Genomic DNA, 16,893 nt, shown 5'->3' with positions numbered 1-16,893 from the left:
CGGCATTCCGGACACACTCGGGCCACTATGAGTATTTTGTCATGCCATTTGGACTTTGCAATGCCCCCTCCACTTTTCAAGCTACCATGAATGACGTATTCCGGCCTTACTTGAGGAAGTTCATGTTAGTGTTCTTTGATGATATCTTGGTCTACTCCCACTCTATGGAAGAGCATGTCAAGCATTTGGAAGTTGTGTTATCCATCTTGCAGAAGCACCACTTCTTCATCAAGCCTTCCAAATGTGCCTTTGCCCAACCGGAGTTAGAGTATTTGGGGCACATCATCTCGGGAGAAGGTGTGAAAGTGGACCAAAGGAAGATTGAGGCTATGGTAGATTGGCCTCTACCCAAGAACATCTCGGCTCTTAGAGGTTTCTTGGGATTGATCGGGTACTATCGGAGGTTTGTGAAGAACTATGGCTTAATTGCAAAACCTCTAACCTCCATGTTGAAGAAAGGTGAATTTGAATGGACTCCGGAGTCAAGAGAAGCATTTGACAACTTGAATAGGGCCATGACTCAAACACCGGTCCTAGCACTTCCGAATTTCTCTATTCCCTTCGAAGTCTACACCGATGCAAATGGAGATGGCATCGGAGCGGTTCTTGTGCAACAAAAGAGACCCTTAGCCTTTCTTTCAAAAGCCTTGGCACCCATGAAAAAAGCTTGGGGAACATATGCAAGGGAACTATTAGCATTGGTGCACGCCGTCAAGGTATGGAGGCCTTATTTACTTGGTAAAAAGTTCACTATTGTCACTGATCAACAAGCATTAAGGCATCTTTTAGAGCAAAAGATTGTGACCCCGGAACAACAAAAGTTCTTAGTCAAACTCCTTGGCTTCGAATATGACATTGTATATCAACCGGGAAAGGAAAACAAGGTGGCGGATGCACTCTCAAGAAAGGAAGGAAGTCCTATGCTATTGATGGCCGAAGGAGAAGAGCCAACTTCCATGGCTCTTAGTGGGATGGAATGGCAAATATGGGACCAAATCAAGGAAGCCAACAAGCTTGATGCTCGGGCCATGGAGATCATTGAAAAGATTGAAGCCTCATCCGAAGGAGTGGCCAACTACAAGCTTAAAGAGGGACTAATTTTCTACAAGAGGTATGTCTATGTGCCAAATGTCCCCAACTTGAGAGCAAACATTCTTGATCACTTCCACAATAGCAAAGAAGGAGGACACTCGGGGTGGCTTCGAACCTACGTCCGAGTGAAGCAATTTTTTTATTGGGAGGGACTCAAGACCGAACTCAAAGCATTGGTGGCCGAGTGTGAGACTTGCCAAAAGATTAAATATGATTCAAGGGCACCAATAGGGCCTCTACAACCACTACCCATCCCAAACATGATTTGGGAAGGCATTTCGATGGACTTCGTGGAAGGATTGCCAACTAGCAAAGGAGTGGAAGTCATCTTTGTGGTGGTGGACCGGCTTAGTAAGTATGCTCACTTCATTCCTATCAAGCATCCTTACACGGCCAAATCGGTTGCTCTTACATTTATGGAGTCGGTGGTCAAGCTTCATAGCATTCCAAAGAGCATAGTCTCCGACCGGGATAGAGTCTTCATGAGCACATTTTGGAAGAAGCTATTCACACTTCAAGGGACCACATTGAAGGCAAATTCATCATACCACCCACAAATGGATGGACAAACGGAGGTAATAAAACGAACCCTTAAGCAATATTTAAGGTGCTTTTGTCATAATCAACAAGCCAAATGGGGAAGGTTTCTTGTATGGGCCGAATATTGGTATAATACTACCTACCAAGCTTCAATAAAAACAACCCCCTTTGAACTAGTCTATGGAAGACCCCCTCCGGGTTTACACCGACATGAAAGGGGAACGGCAAGAAGTGAAGAAGTAGAGCAAGCATTGACCGAAAGAGATGAAGCCGTAGCCAATGCAAAGAAGGAGCTCAAGAAGGCCCAAGAAAGGATGAAGAGATATCACGACAAAAACCGAAGAGAGGTAACTTTCCACCCTGGAAACTTAGTATATTTGAAGTTGCAACCTTACGCTCAAAAGTCCCTCAAGAGGAATTTCAACTACAAACTCTCTCAAAGGTATTATGGGCCTTTCAAAATATTGGAGAAGATTGGAGAAGTTGCATATCGGTTGGATCTACCCACCGCTTCTCTACTACACCCGGCCTTCCATGTATCATTACTTAAGAAAGTGGTGGGTGATCCTTCATTGATCAAGCAAGACCTACCCACCACTGATGAAGAAGGAAGACTATTGTTACAACCCAAGGAGGCTATCAAGTATTGTATATGGAGGAAAGGGAGAGAAAGAAGAAAGGAATGGCAAGTGTTGATCCAATGGAAAGGAATACCAAGAGAAGAAGCCACTTGGGAAGACTACGAGGAGATGATCCGGAGGTATCCACATTTTATCCTTGAGGATAAAGATATTCTTCAAGAAAGGGGGAGTGTTGAGGACCCCCGCAAACGCCGCCAACCAAGGAAGACATCGAGCCATAAAGAGGCCAACGGAGGCCAACTACATTACTTAGAGAGCCTTGGCCAAAGCTTTCATTCGGCCAAGCACACCCATGGCCGGCCCATACCATGCATGCCAAGCTCCGGCCAAGCACGCCCAACCTTGGCCGAGCACGCCGCGCATATGTCCAAGCCTCGGCCGAGCTCACCGCGCGCTTGCCGCGGCCAAATCCTGCAACATTGCATTGCTGCGGCGAGGTTCAGGCCAAAGAACCTCGCCAGCTACAGTGTGCCGAGCGAGATTCTGGCTGCCGAACCTCGCCAGTTATAGTGTGCCGGGCGAGGTTCTGGGCGCCGAATGTCACCAGCTACAGTGCCCCGTGCCCGCCAGCCCGCAACAGTTCGCCCAGGCGAGGTTCGGCCCAGCGAACCTCGCCAAAACCTGCGCCCGGCCGCCAGCACGCCCGGCGCCCGCCTGCACGCCCGTGCGCCCGCGCCCAGCCCACCCGGGCGAGGTTCAGCCTAGCGAACCTTGCCAAAACCTATGCCCGGCCGCTAGCACGCCCAGGCGCCCGCCTGTGCGCCCGTGCGTCCGCGCGCCCGCGCCCAGTCCGCCCGGGCGTGGATTGGCCTAGCGAACCTTGCTAGGACCCGCGCCAGACTCCTGCCGTGCGCCAGTCACCATGGCTGCCCGACCAATGGCACGCCGCGCGTGCCAGGCCCCCTGCCGCGCCCTGCAGCGCCCCAGCGCCCCTACCAGCGCCCCGCCTGAGGCCCTGCTGTGCCCCAGCGCCCTGCCTAAGGCCTGGCCGCGCCCCAGCGCCCTGCCCAAGGCCTGGCCATGCCCCAGCGCCCTGGCCAAGGCCCTGCAGCGCCCCAGCCAAGGCTCTGCCATGCCCAGCATGCCTGCCAAGGCCCTGCCACACCCCAGCAGGCCAGCCAATGGTCTTGGCCTGCCTTGGCCAGCCCTAGGCCAACCTTGGTCAGCCTTTGACAGCCTAAGCCTTTGCCAACCTAGGCCAAGCCTTGGCCAAGCCTAGGCCAAGCCTTGGCCGGCCTATGCCACCTACTAGCCACCTTCCTTTGAGTGTTTTGACCCCTCTTGAAGAGCCTATAAATATGTATTGAGGGAGCTTGGGAGAACATCTTTTTGTCTTAGTGAGTCCACTTGTATTTCGGCCTAAGGGCTTGGGAAAGCTTTTGCCTTAGTGTATTTGGTCTTAGAGCATGTTCTAAGACTTGGGCTAATGAGGACCAATCAAAGTTCCACTAGAGTGTTGTAACCTTGTCTTTGGGAATTAAATCAACCGTTAAGCGTTCCTCTACATAATTTGAGCTTTCTACTTGTGTCATCGGTTGTTTTTCTTCAAGCCAAGGGTCGGGCCAAGTTGCAACCAGTAGACCCGCCCCTTGCCTTGATTCCCACCATCACTTAGAATATCCGAACACCTTCCGGTTTACCCGCATTGGCCCAAAGCATCCATCTTCGAGGTGCGCACAAGGAGCACGGGACATAGAGTGGTGTGGAGGCTTCCGGGCCGAAAGCCACCCTCCATTAGGCGGTGGTAGCGGCGTTGCAGAGACGGCGGTGCGTTGAGGTGGGGCGGCGTTGTGCGCGAGCGAAGGCGGAAACAGCAAGACGGCGAGGGTGGTGCAGCACGAGAGGTGGAGTGGCGACGGATCTTGACGGCGGCAGGGGTGGTGAGGCCGAAGGGGCGATGGCTGCGGCGACTAAGGTGGAGCGGCGCGTCACGGGCGGCGGCGACGGCGGGCGAACAGGGGGAGAAGATGAACAGAGGTAAGGGTTTTTTTTTTTTTTGGTACGTGCAGTCACGTGCGTACCCCCTTTTTTTTCCTTTTTTTTCTTTTTTTCTTCTTTTTTTTTTCTCTTTTTTTCTCTTTAACTCGGATCCGTTAGGATCCGGGTTATCGGGTTTGACCCGACCCTATACTCGTTACGGGTTTGTCATGTGAAATCACGTGCATTTTTTTTTTCGGGCTACCGGATTCGGGTTAACGGGTTTTGTAAATTACCCGTTAATCTTTTCTTCAACATCCCGATGGGTTCGGGAGGGCAGACCGATCTCCGCGGCGGTGGCTGCGGGCAAGGGCGGAGGTCGCGGCGGCTGTACTGGCGACGGGAGACTCCCGCAGACGGCGGCATCTGGTGGCGAGCCGACGGCAAGGCGGTCACGGCTCTGGCAGCGGCTTCTGGCAGCGGCCCCTCTGCAGATCCGACGTAGGTGGCTGATGGCGATGGTGGGCGCAGCGACGGGGGACCTGAGGCGACGGGCTGCGAGGATGGGAAGGAACGGCGGCATTGCCCCTTCGGGTCCAGCCACTGGCGGTGGTCACAGAGGCGCGTCCAATGGCTCTCGTGGGGTCGCGGCATCTTCTGTTGGCGGGCCAACGGCGGGATGACGCTATGAGGTGGAGGCAGTTGGCGCAGACACGACTAGGGCAGAAAGGAAAATCTTCCGGCGGGGCCCTTCCTTTGTTCTCTGTGACAACCGAGAGGGAGGATGGGGACCTGACCTCACTTCGAGGTGGTGACCGCAGGTGGCCTGCGGCGGTGAGCGGGAGTGATGGTGGTCGCGGGTGTGACGGGCGGTGGAGGATCCCGCGGCAGAGGTTTCTTTTTTTTTTTCGTTCACTGGTGAAACGGAGAGGGAGGAACCCCTTTCTTTTGAGTGAGAATCAAGTGGAAGAAAAGAATATGGATCGTGGCTTTGGCAGCAGGGGCAAAGCCGAAGCTCTGATACCAAGTTGATGTGGCACAACTACAGAGAAAGAGGAGAAAGAGGAAGAACAAGGAAGGGAGAAGGAAGAAGAGGTTATAGAGACGCAGGAAGAAAAGAAGGGGAGGAGGAGGAAGAAGAAGAACCAGGAGGCTAGGGTTTTTTTCATTCCATCATTAATTGCCTCATACATGATAGGGGTGGTCTTTATATAGACCTTACATATTGACCTAATTACATAAACTCAATTGACCAGTCTAATAACAAAATAATGAACCAAATTAACTTGACTAAGACAAAAGTAAATAATGCAATAAAAGAAAATGACTCGAACTCAAATGGACCCAATCCGAGTCTGACTCAATCTGGGGGCTCAGGATCATCTGGATGAAGGGCTCTGATGTGCCCATTACTTAATATAAGTTGTTCTTGTGAGCCAAGTATTACCTTAGCATGGCGCAGAGTCGATTAAACTTGAAACACACTTAACTAACGATGGTACATACTTAATTAACCTCGAAATACAGTTTTCTGTTCTGTGCACACAGTTTACTGTTTCCTGCATATAGGTATGGTTTCTTTGCACATAGTTAAGTTAACCATGCTATATTACTTATATACCAAGCTTACTAACCTAACTGCTACTCACTCATTATTTTTTTTCTTCTTCTTTTTTTTTCTTTTTTTTTTTTCTCTTCTTTTTCTTTCCTTCTCTTCTTCTTCTTTTCTTTTTATTCTTTTTCTTTCCTTTTCTTCTTTTTTTTTCTTTTCTTTTCTTGATATTGATAGATACAGTGGAAGAAAAGACAAAAAAAAGAAGAAAAAGAAAAGAAAAAGAAGAAAAGAAAAAAAAGAAGAAAAAGGAAAAAAAGAAGAAAAAGGAAAGAAAAAGAAGAAAAAAGAAAGAAAAAGAAGAAAAGAAAAGAAAAAGGAAGAAAAGGAAAGAAAAAGAAGAGAAGGAAAGAAAAAGGAAGATAAGGAAAGAAAAAGAAGAAAAGGAAAGAAAAAGAAAAAAAGAAAAAAAAAGAAGAAAAAGGAAAGAAAAAAAGAAGACAATTAAGTATTCTATGTGCACAATTAAGTTTTTCCTACACACAGACTTAATTGTATACAGAGAATACCTAACTGCATATAGATAGCCTTAACTGTGTGCATCATACAGTTAAGTATTCTCTGTACAGAATTAAATCTTTTTTGCACACAGTTAAGTGTGTATAGAGAATATTTAACTGTGTGCATCACACAGTTAGGTATTCTCTATACACAATTAAATCTTCTCTGCACACACTTACATCTTCTTTGTACACAGTTAAGTGTTCTCTGCATCACACAATTAAGTTTGTACAGAGAAAACTTAATTGTATGTAGAGAACATTTAATTGTATGCATCACATAGTTAGGTGTTCTCTATACACAATTAAATCTTCTCTGCACATATTTAAATTTTCTCTGCATACAGTTAAATGTTCTATACATCACACAGTTAAGTTAAATATTCTCTGTACACAATTAAGTCTTCTCTGCACACATACTTAAATCTTCTCTGTACACAATTAACTGTTCTATGCATCACACAGTTAAGTATTTTTTTTCTTTCCTTTTTCTTTTTCTTTTTTTTTCCTTTTCTTCTTTTTCTTTCCTTTTTTTCTTTTTCTTTCCTTCTCTTCTTTTCCTTTTTTTTCTTTTTCTTTCCTTTTCCTTCTTCTTTTTTCTTTTCTTTTTTTTCTTTTTTTCCTTTTCTTTTTTTCGTTCATTTTTTTTCTTTTTCTTTTTTTCTTTCCTTCTCTACACAGAGTTAAGTATTCTCTGCATCACACATTTAAGTATGTGCAGAAAAAAACTTAATTATATATAGAGAACACTTAACTGTATTAAGTGTTCTCCATACACAATTAAGTTTTCTCTACACACACTTAAATATTCTTTTTCTTTCTTTTTCTTTTATTTTTTTTCCTTTTTTTCTTTTTTTCTTTTTTTTCTTTTTTTTCTACTTTCTCCTCTTGTGAGGCCGACAACGCCAAAAGGGGGCTGTGCCATGGTGGCAGCGGGAGGGGGCCCGGCCGCAGCCACTTTATTTATTTATTTATTATTTTATTACAATATATTATTTATTTATTTATTTATTCATTCATCACATATATATATATATGTATTTATTTATTTATGGATTTATTTATTTATTTACTCTTCTTTTCTTTCTTTTTTCTTTTTCTTTTTTTAATTTTCTTCTTTTTCTTTCCTTTTCTTCTTCTTTTTTCTTTCCTTTTCTTCTTTTTTCTTTCTTTTCTTCTATTTTCTCCTCCCGTGAGGCCGGTGGCGCCAGAAGGGGGCCGGGCCGTGGCGGCTGTGGGAGGGGTCCAGCCGCAACAGCTTTATTTATTTATAATTATTTTATTTTATTAAAATATATTATTTATTTATTTATTTATTTATTCGTTCATTCATATATATATATATATATTGATGCATTTATTTATTTATTTATTTTTCTTTTCTTTCTTTTCTTCTTTTCTTTTCTTTTTTTTCTTCTTTTCTTTGTTCTTTTCTTTTATTCTTTTTCTTTTTTTTCTTCTTTTTCTTTTTTTCTTCTCTTCTTCCCTTCTTTTTCTTTCTTCTTTCTTCTCCTCCCGCGAGCCAGCGGCGCCGGAAGGGGGCCGGGCCGCGGCGACCGCAGGAGGGGGCCGCGGGAGGCAGGGCCGCCGACGGCGGCAGCCACGGCCGGCCAGCGGAGATCACCTCTCCTCCCACTAGGCCGGCGGCTCCGGAAAGGGGCCGGGCCGTGACGGACGTGGGAGGAGGGCGGGTTGCGGCCGGCGACGGCCGCAGGAGGGGGCTCGTGAGGGGGCAAGGGCGGGGCCAATCCTGGCGGCGCGGCCGCGGGAGAGGGCTTGGGAGGGGGCGAGGCCGTGGGAGGGGCGGGGCTGCAGGGGGGAGCTCGGGAGGGGGTAAGCCGGGGCCCGCGGCGGCCGCAGGAGGGAGCTCGGGTGGGGGCGGGGTCGCAGGAGGGGGCTCGGGAGGAGGCGAGCCGGGGCCTGCGGCGGCCGCAGGAGGGAGCTCGGGTGGGGGCAGGCCAAGGTCGGGGGGGTCTTTTTCTTCTCCTTCTGGGAATGGGAGATAAGGGCAGGGGCATTTTCGGCCTTTTCAAAAAAATAAAAGGGGCTCAAGGACCGGGAATTAAATTTGGTAAAGATATTGGATGGAAGATTTTAAGATCGGTCAACCGGAACTTTTTGTTATAGCAGGTCTTTTGGAGGGTGGGGAATTAATTACCGCAAATAATTATGCCGATAACTAGTGCCGTCAAACAGACTAGCTTAGATATGAATCCGTTCCGATACATAGATCAAAAAAATTATCAATTCAAACTCACTTATAAATAAAAAAAAATATAAATTTTTAACTCAATCTCAACATTATTTTATTAAATAGATAATTTAATTTCATAAACACGTGTAACTATGGGTAGATCCGAATGTTTATTGATAGACACGTGTAACTTTTTTTTAAAAAAAAGATATCATGGCACGACCAGAGGTGGACCCTTTTTCCCAACCACCACTATATAAAGTAAAAACCCTAATTAAAAGGAGAGGAAATAAAAGACACTGAAACGAAATATCTGAGATCTCTTATCGGTGTCTGCGGTGAGGAAGATGGGAGAGAAAGGGAAGGCGAGGGCGACGACGATGGATCGGGTGAAGTGGGTGGTGGGTTTGGGGTTCTGGGTGCAGGGATTCCGGTGCTTTCCGTGGCTGGGCGTCAACTTCTACCTCAAGGACGGGCTGGGCGTCCCCGCCTCCTCCCTCCAGATCCTCCAGAACTCGGCGAATCTCCCCATGGTCGCCAAGCCCCTCTACGGCCTCCTCTCCGACGCCGTCGCCTTCCGCGGCCAGCGCCGCCTCCCCTATGTCGCCCTCGGCGGTAAGCAAACACCCATCGCCACCGTCTCCACCTATTCTTTGCTTTTCTTTCCTTTTTTCGATCTATTTTCGCCGACCAAAAATAAAAAAAAACTCGTCGGAATTCTATGGAATCGATCGAGCACTTTGTCTCACCTTTCCAGCTGGGCTTGCGCGATTGGTCATCCCAAAGTCCTTCTCCAGGTTCGGAGACTTGTCCGTTTCGGTAAATATGAATGCCCGGAACTTTATATAGGGGTTTGGTACGGGTATCATATGGGAATGTTCCTTTCGGTGGAAGGTCTCCTCTGCTCTTTAATAACTTTGTAGCTTCTACCGTGACCCGAATTTTACCTGCTAGCAAGTGATTTTTTAACTCCAAGATAAACTGTGACTCGTTCGAAACATCCAAGAATTTTGATTCGCTGCTACATCATCAAGATATCAAACATTTCTGATATTGCATTAGCTTCATGGAATTGGACCCTCAAGCTTTTAATACAAAACAAGAAGTGACTTTGTTGTTATATTCTAAGGCAGCTAGGGGCAATTAACAGAAGTCATCTTGGAGTGGGATCTTGGTTAGGACTGGCCCTATGGCGTGAAATTTCTGCTTGCTTGTCTAAGAGTCCAAGCATATCCATTTATATAGCTGATATGTTTCTCTTTATTATTTATCTTTTTCTATTATTTTTATGTTTTGATTGTTTTTGGTTTGGAAGTCTGGAACTCGAACTAAGTGCGTAGAGACCATCAAAGATGTCAGAATTGAAACTGATTTCCCTTTGCCTAAATCAAAACTCGAAACATGTTTTGAAACCTTTGGCCACTGGTGATACATAATGGCAGATTGATTTGGTAGAAAGACTGACTGATGTGTTGCTTGGTCGGGATCGAGAGTTGAGGGAATTTTTTTCAAAGACCTTGATATGGCCCATGGTGTTCTGTGGATCAAAAATACCCAGCAATAGAAGTTTTAAAGCACGTAGTACAATCCTCACATGGATGACATAGTTGTAGTTCTGTTGCGGAGGATTGGGTTAGAGAATGTGGACAGTTCACTAGATAACGAGGCATGAGCAACAAACTTTTCTCTCTGAAAAATTAGACAAGAGAGGAATATTTTAATATGGCACAAGTGAATATTTTGACTTGTGAGGAAGGATTTCAAAAGGTCAATATTGTTCAATAATGTAACCTTATAGGTGCAGGAGGCAAAAGATTCATAAAACTTGCTTTAATTTATCTGTATAAGGTCATTGACATTTCGAAATGCAAGGGCAAAGAAAAGGAAAAGTTTCAGAAAGATGTATGGAATTTTAACAAGTTAGAATAGCTATTAACATCTGATAACTTGGTTGAGAGGGGATGGTCACACCTCAGATTCATGTCAAATGCATAATGAGGAGTTCTACACTGGCTTCCACCAATTTTGTGATTGTAGCTTCACAAAACAAACTTGGCAGCAACAAATATCATTGATCTTAGAACAGTTAGTGTATTACTATCGATAGGACGAGCTACAGTTTGAAGTTGGTAAATTACTGTTCAATAGTTGTCATTTGGTTGAACTGTTAGCAACCTTTTGCCTAGGAATCATGGTAGTTCAAATTTTATGCATGTCCATATTGAATATGAATCCAATATTGATGCTTGTCACATACTTCTAGGATATGCTTTTAATTTTGAAATTAGAAAGGACTTTGCATGCCTCTCAAATATGACTGAAATACTTCACCTATATGGCTATACCTCCAAATGGAAGGGTTTTATTTAATTTCCTTCTTTTCTTTTGTTCTTGATGAATATTGACCTTTTAATGATAAATGGTTAATTTTGGAGTTTGCAACATTGATGTTATTCGATAAAGTATGGATTAGAATATATGTATTTGAAAGATGACTAAATGATAGAGTTTGTGGATGTTGATACTATTGCCTAAAGTATGAATTCTACTATTTTGATAACCCACTATGCTTATGGATGCTATTTTACATCCTAAATAATACAGACACATAAATTTACATATACAAGCTATTACACATGCGCAAAACCCTGCACACACACACACACAGAGAGAGACAGAGATTGCCCCTATCATATCCTACCTTTTCATGATTTCTTGTGCCTTTGTATCTGTATTGTATCTATCTGCATCTTGTGTTCCTGTCCATGTTTCATGGTTCTTGACATAAATATTTACCTTCTAAAACTTTGATGCAAGTATCTCAAAGTTTTGAAGAATTCAGGTTTTACTGTGAGTACGTTTAGGGGACTTTAAGTGGACAAGCGCGATATGCAATTAGAGAACTATTTGATTATTTGGTTAGTTTCCTAGCATTCAACACAAAGTCATCATCTTTCTGCACATATTAACGTAGATTAAGCCTCATCGCACTTATTGAGCACATTTATAAGTGTATACAATGAGTTGGATTACTTGAAAGGTCATTTAACTCTCAAGAGAGGAGTTGCTGATTGCTGCCAAATGGCTTCAACTCACTTGAGTAGCTCCAAGACACATGTTTCTTAGATACGTTCATTACATTAGTTGGCCCTCCTGTAAATCAGGATAACCCTGAGCTTGTTCTGATGCTAGAAACTGTTTGCACCATATTGCGCATCTAATATGTTTCTTCGCATAGTTCATTTATCAGATATTGTATTATGTCTTGTACCCTTTCTGTAATCTTCACATAGCACTCCAGTAACACTGTCATGTGCAGCTCTGTTGCAGGCAGTCTCATGGTTAGCAATCGTTCGTCTCCCTGAGTCCATTTCTATCGCCAGTCTCACTCTCTTCCTCCTCCTAGGGAACCTTGGTGCATCTATAGCCGAGGTTGCCAATGATGCCATCGTTGCTGAGGCTGGCAAGCAATTGCGGTCTCCATCTGCGTCAGGCCAACTACAGTCTTTTGCATTGATGTCTTTTGCCTCTGCTGGCGCCCTTGGCAACCTCCTTGCTGGGATTGCTATCAACTTTCTTGCTCCCAGAACCATGTTCCTCCTCTTTGCCCTGCTCCTGGTTCTCCAGTTCTTCACAACTGTTGCTGTCTCTGAGAGCTCCCTCAACCTCCCCAAGAAGCCAGGCAATTCATCAAAATCTTCTAGCATCCGTAAACAGCTCTCAGAGCTAATGATTGCTCTACGGAAGCCAGAGATCTCCCGCTCGATTGCATGGTTCTCGGCATCCTATGCCATGGTCCCGCTGTTAATTGGCACCATGTTCTTCTACCAGACCCAGCATTTGAACCTTGACTCATCTGTGATTGGCTTCTCCAAGGTCTTTGGACAGGCTGCGTTGATGGCTTGGAGTGTGGCCTATAATAAACAGTTCAAAAAGACCCCTGCAAGGAAAGTCTTGTCGGCTCTGCAGGTTACCATAGCACTCTTAATGGTGTCCGATGTGTTGTTTGTAAAGGGGTTTTACCGGGACATGGGAGTGCCAGACTCGGTGTATGTGGTGATCTTCTCAGGCTTGCTAGAAGCTTTGCTTCAGTTCAAGGGACTGCCATTTTGTGTTCTTATGGCACAGCTGTGCCCGCCTGGGTGTGAGGGGTCTGTTATGGCATTCCTAATGTCAGCATTGGCTCTTGCAACTATTGTCAGCGGTTACCTTGGGGTTGCACTTGCTGCATTCATGGGTATAACAGGGACTGACTTCTCGGGGCTCCCTGTTGGCATCTTGATACAGGCAGCATGCGCGTTGCTGCCCCTCTGTTGGTCATCATGGATCCCGGATAGCGGCCAGCCTGAGAAGAAAGAAGAGTAGTTTGCAATGGCGCAGGGGCGATCAGAGCTGATTATTCTTTTCAATTGTTTTGGCGTCGAAGTATGCATTTTTCTTGCCATAATTATAATACAGAAACAGAGAAGTTCATGACAGGAGGATTCCACCTGGAGATCCATGATGAACCAATTGTTGGATTGTCATGCAGGCATGCCAAACTTTTTCAGAAGTCTAATTTCCTCCTGGCTACTACTCTGAAAACTTTTGTTCAGCAAAAAATAAAGATGACCAATATTGTGGTTCTGGGAGTGATGTGAGACGACATATTATTAGCGTACTCGTGGAGCTTCCACATGGACAACAGGAGCAGCAGAGGAAGAAATCAGTTTGGAACCTTCTATGGTTTATGTTTGAAGTGGTAATAATGACCAAAATAACTTTTATTATGGGCAAGCCAACAAATGGATATAATATATGATTAAAATTTGATATTATATCCATGATAGACAATGCAGGAGGCTTTCATTTACCATTAGTGTATGTGGATTTTTTTTTTCCGGGATTTTATGGGTTATAATTTTGTTAATTCTTGTTCTGTTTGATTAGTTGAGGTTTGAAGAGTTTTAAATCAGAGATTCTTGGTTGTTTTTTAAAGTAGGGTTTAGTTTTTGGGGAAGGAATTGGGCACATCCAATCCAAGTTATAAGGTTAGCCTAGGATGATGAAAGTAGAAAGATTGAAATCAGATCACAATCTAAGAGGTGGCGGACTCTGGAGTGCTAAAAGATCTTGACAATCTAAGAGCGGATTCCATGACATTCGACTGAAGTTATGGAATGCTAATCCTTCTTTTCTCTCTCCCGCTTGCACCCCTTCCCTTCTCCTCCAACTCTTCTCCCACTGCCACTCTCTCTTGCACGCATTCATGAAAGCTTTAAATGTAAATTTGGAATCTAATCTTTTCCTAACTATCCTAAAGGCTTGCATGTATAAGATATCTAAGTTTTTGCCTAACCTGCTATGCTTGTACAAAACCCTAGAATTCCCGGTAACCATATGGGTTTTAGCTTCAATCATTGATTAGAAAATATTAGAAAATCTATCATAACATGAGATGTAGTCGTTACCCCCCTTCGGCCCGTGGCCTCGTCCCCCTCAGGGGGATTTACTTATTCGCGCACACAATTTCGGTAGGCCAATTGCTGTGCCGTAGGAAAAGAGAAGTAGAACTGCTCCCACCAAATCGATGACCCAACGGGGTGGTATTCCAAGCGATCGACCGATACTGGCTCCATACGGATACAAAACACTGTATGGAACCCGAACCTTGCAAACTTAGGTTCGGGAAACTTTAAAGATTTCTGGGGAAGGGAGGTTATTTGCTGGCTTTTGGTTATAGAAGCAGTTAGATTGACTTCAAAAATACATGTACTGTGCATTATGAGGCACCTAATTATATATGTAATTAGTTCAATCTGCTTTCTTCCCTATTCCCCCTCCTTTCTTAAGACTTCGCTTTGGTCTTTTATGTAAACTTTCTTCTACCGTTCCCCCTCCTTGTAATCTTTGCTCCTCCCTAGACTCCTCCCTTTTCTCAAAAGAAAATAATAATAATAATAATAAGTACATGGTACTGTTTTGCTTCACTTGAATTCTTGCCTTGTCCCATTCATGTCCAATTACAATCCCTTAAAAAAACTTGAAGATCATGGCTGATTTTTTTAATTGAAAACTATTACATGGTACATGGTCCGATTTTTTTTATCTAATTATAAGGAATTTCTGCAACTGATATATTTTTTTTCTACCAAGATGTGACTTGAATTTTTCTCTAGCATGGCTGCATGGCCAACTTGTGCACACATCGTCCTAGATGTAAAAATTTGATCACAAAGGACTAGAGCCACTCCCTGGGTCTTAAGACTCAAACTGCAGTACCTCAGAAAGGAGACAAGTAATTAAGGTCCCCAAAGCTAAAGGCATTTGTCCTCATCAATTGAAAGGGGAATGACTTTGGGTTTGGCCGCACAGTTTTGTGCCCCACCAAGCTTGACTTACGCCTTAGTTAGCTGCACCGAAACAAGAGTAGGGCCAAGCAAGGCCTAGGATCCATCCAGAAGAAATGAAACAAAAGATACGGTAGAACTAGGACAGTTATTGTATGAGGTCTACCCAATGCTAGATGCAGAGGCGCATAATAGCTGAATTCATCGAACCCAGGAGATCATGATCTTACGCCGAATTCATCGAACCCAGGAGATCACGATCTTACGTCGCTATCATGTAGTGACACGTCACTCTCATGTCATGAAATATCTCAAAGTTCGAAGATCTAATAATTTATGTATGATTGCTACCAAATGTAACTTATGAATAATTTTGGAATTTCAGGTGTCTTTTTGCAAGCGCTTGCCATGTTTCATCATTTGTTTGAAATTATTTGTGGATATCCTGATTTTCTAATGGAAAATTATGAATGATTTTTCATTATAATCAGATAGGCTTAAGTATAGAAATGAATGTCCTTCCATCCTCAAATGCATTGGCCAGCCATCACGGTCCTATACAGTGTATCCTTCTAGGGCGAGTATAAAAAATTATAAATATATATATATATGACTTAGATCTGATCTAAAGACTCTTATCAGGGATCCCTAAAACTAATGGCGCGATGGACTTAAAGGAGAAAGAAGTCAGCTAGATTGAATGCAGAATTTTTCATGCATGAACTAGGGTTCCTCTCTTTTCTTTTCCCTTTTTTCTTCTTCTTTTTCTCTCTTTTTTCCTTGAATTCGACCACCAGCTGATGGAGGTCCTTTTAATGTTGCTCTCCCACCTAACTTCATGCCAACCATCCCATATTTGTGGAGGATTTTGTGGGGTTTTGAATTTTGAATTCAAAATTCAAGTTCATGTGCCATTACATGATGAAGCTTGATCTAATCTAAACCATTCATCATGTTGCCACTTTCCTCTTTCAATTTCGAAATTCCCATGCCCCTAATCAGATTAGAGGGTCACGTGGTGATTTTGTGGTGATTAAATTCGAAATTCAACCTTAATTAGAAATGAGATAAAGATAAGGATGACATATGTCTTGAAAAGAGAGAATTTGATCTTATCCAATTCTTTTCATGAATTTATCTCTCCATTTCGACCCATCTAATGATGAAAGAGGTCCCTGATGTTGCCAAGTGTCCCATGGCACCATTAAATAAATTAAATTAATTTTTAATCACATTAAAAATCAATTTATGGCGCCTTGCATGGATATGTGACAAGTGGATTTCAAGATCCGAACAGTTTCAGATCAAACCCATTTAATTTAATTAAATCCTAACAATTAGAATGATCCAATTACCATGGGTTGAACCTAATCCAATTAGGTCAATCCCTAATTAAGCATAAATTTAATCTAATTTAATTTGGTCAACCTAAGTCCTCTTGATTCAGACCTAATCCAATCAGGTCAAAAACCCTGATTGAGCCCAGAATTGAATCTAATTCAATTTGGCTCATCCTTAGTCTAATTTCTCAATCCAATTGAGTTCATTAGCAATCTAATTACTAATTAATCCTCCGATAATTACTTTAATTATTTTATAAGATAATTTGCCAATCAAATTGACCAAATTACCCCTGAATGATTCTTAATTATTCATCAGTCTTCTTGATCAATCAGGAATCTTCTATGCGTGTGACCTCATAGGTTCGAACCTAAGCCGGTAGTATAGGAACGACTTCCTACACTAATCGATGTGACCATCTAGCAATGGTACCCGACGTCCGGATAGGCCGAATATATGCGAAGCAAATATTCTGGAACCCTAAACTATGGTTACTGTATAATTCAATCCCTCTGACTCCTAATGCCAGGATGACTTAGAGCTCACTGTCAACCCTATAATTAGTACATCCATTATGTGATTAACTTTAGATATCCCGTGACTCCTCACTGGGATTACCCTGGCCAAGGTTTTGCTAAATTAATCACAAGACATTATCTCCTGTTTCCAGGAGGGATCAATTCCATCTTAACTCACAACTGACTACGCAAGTACTTGACTGCACCCA

General features: G+C 43.6%; 1 protein-coding gene across 1 annotated transcript; it reads left to right on the top strand.

Moving 5' to 3' along the window:
• The first annotated feature begins 8,778 nt into the window (after positions 1-8,778).
• LOC103696845 (Major facilitator superfamily protein) lies at positions 8,779-13,450 on the top strand. The gene is made up of 2 exons (XM_008778567.4): positions 8,779-9,111; positions 11,816-13,450. Exons 1-2 carry the CDS (start codon positions 8,844-8,846, stop codon positions 12,859-12,861), a joined length of 1,314 nt encoding a protein of 437 aa, XP_008776789.1. The 5' UTR covers positions 8,779-8,843; the 3' UTR covers positions 12,862-13,450.
• The last annotated feature ends 3,443 nt before the right edge of the window (positions 13,451-16,893 follow it).

Source organism: Phoenix dactylifera, chromosome 6, assembly GCF_051530095.1.
Source record: "Phoenix dactylifera cultivar Ajwa chromosome 6, Ajwa_hap1_PhDact_Kaust_v1.1, whole genome shotgun sequence".
NCBI classification, from domain to species: Eukaryota; Viridiplantae; Streptophyta; class Magnoliopsida; order Arecales; family Arecaceae; genus Phoenix; species Phoenix dactylifera.
The sequence above is the reverse complement of the archived record's forward strand: the minus strand, read 5'-3'. Positions and strand labels throughout refer to the sequence as shown.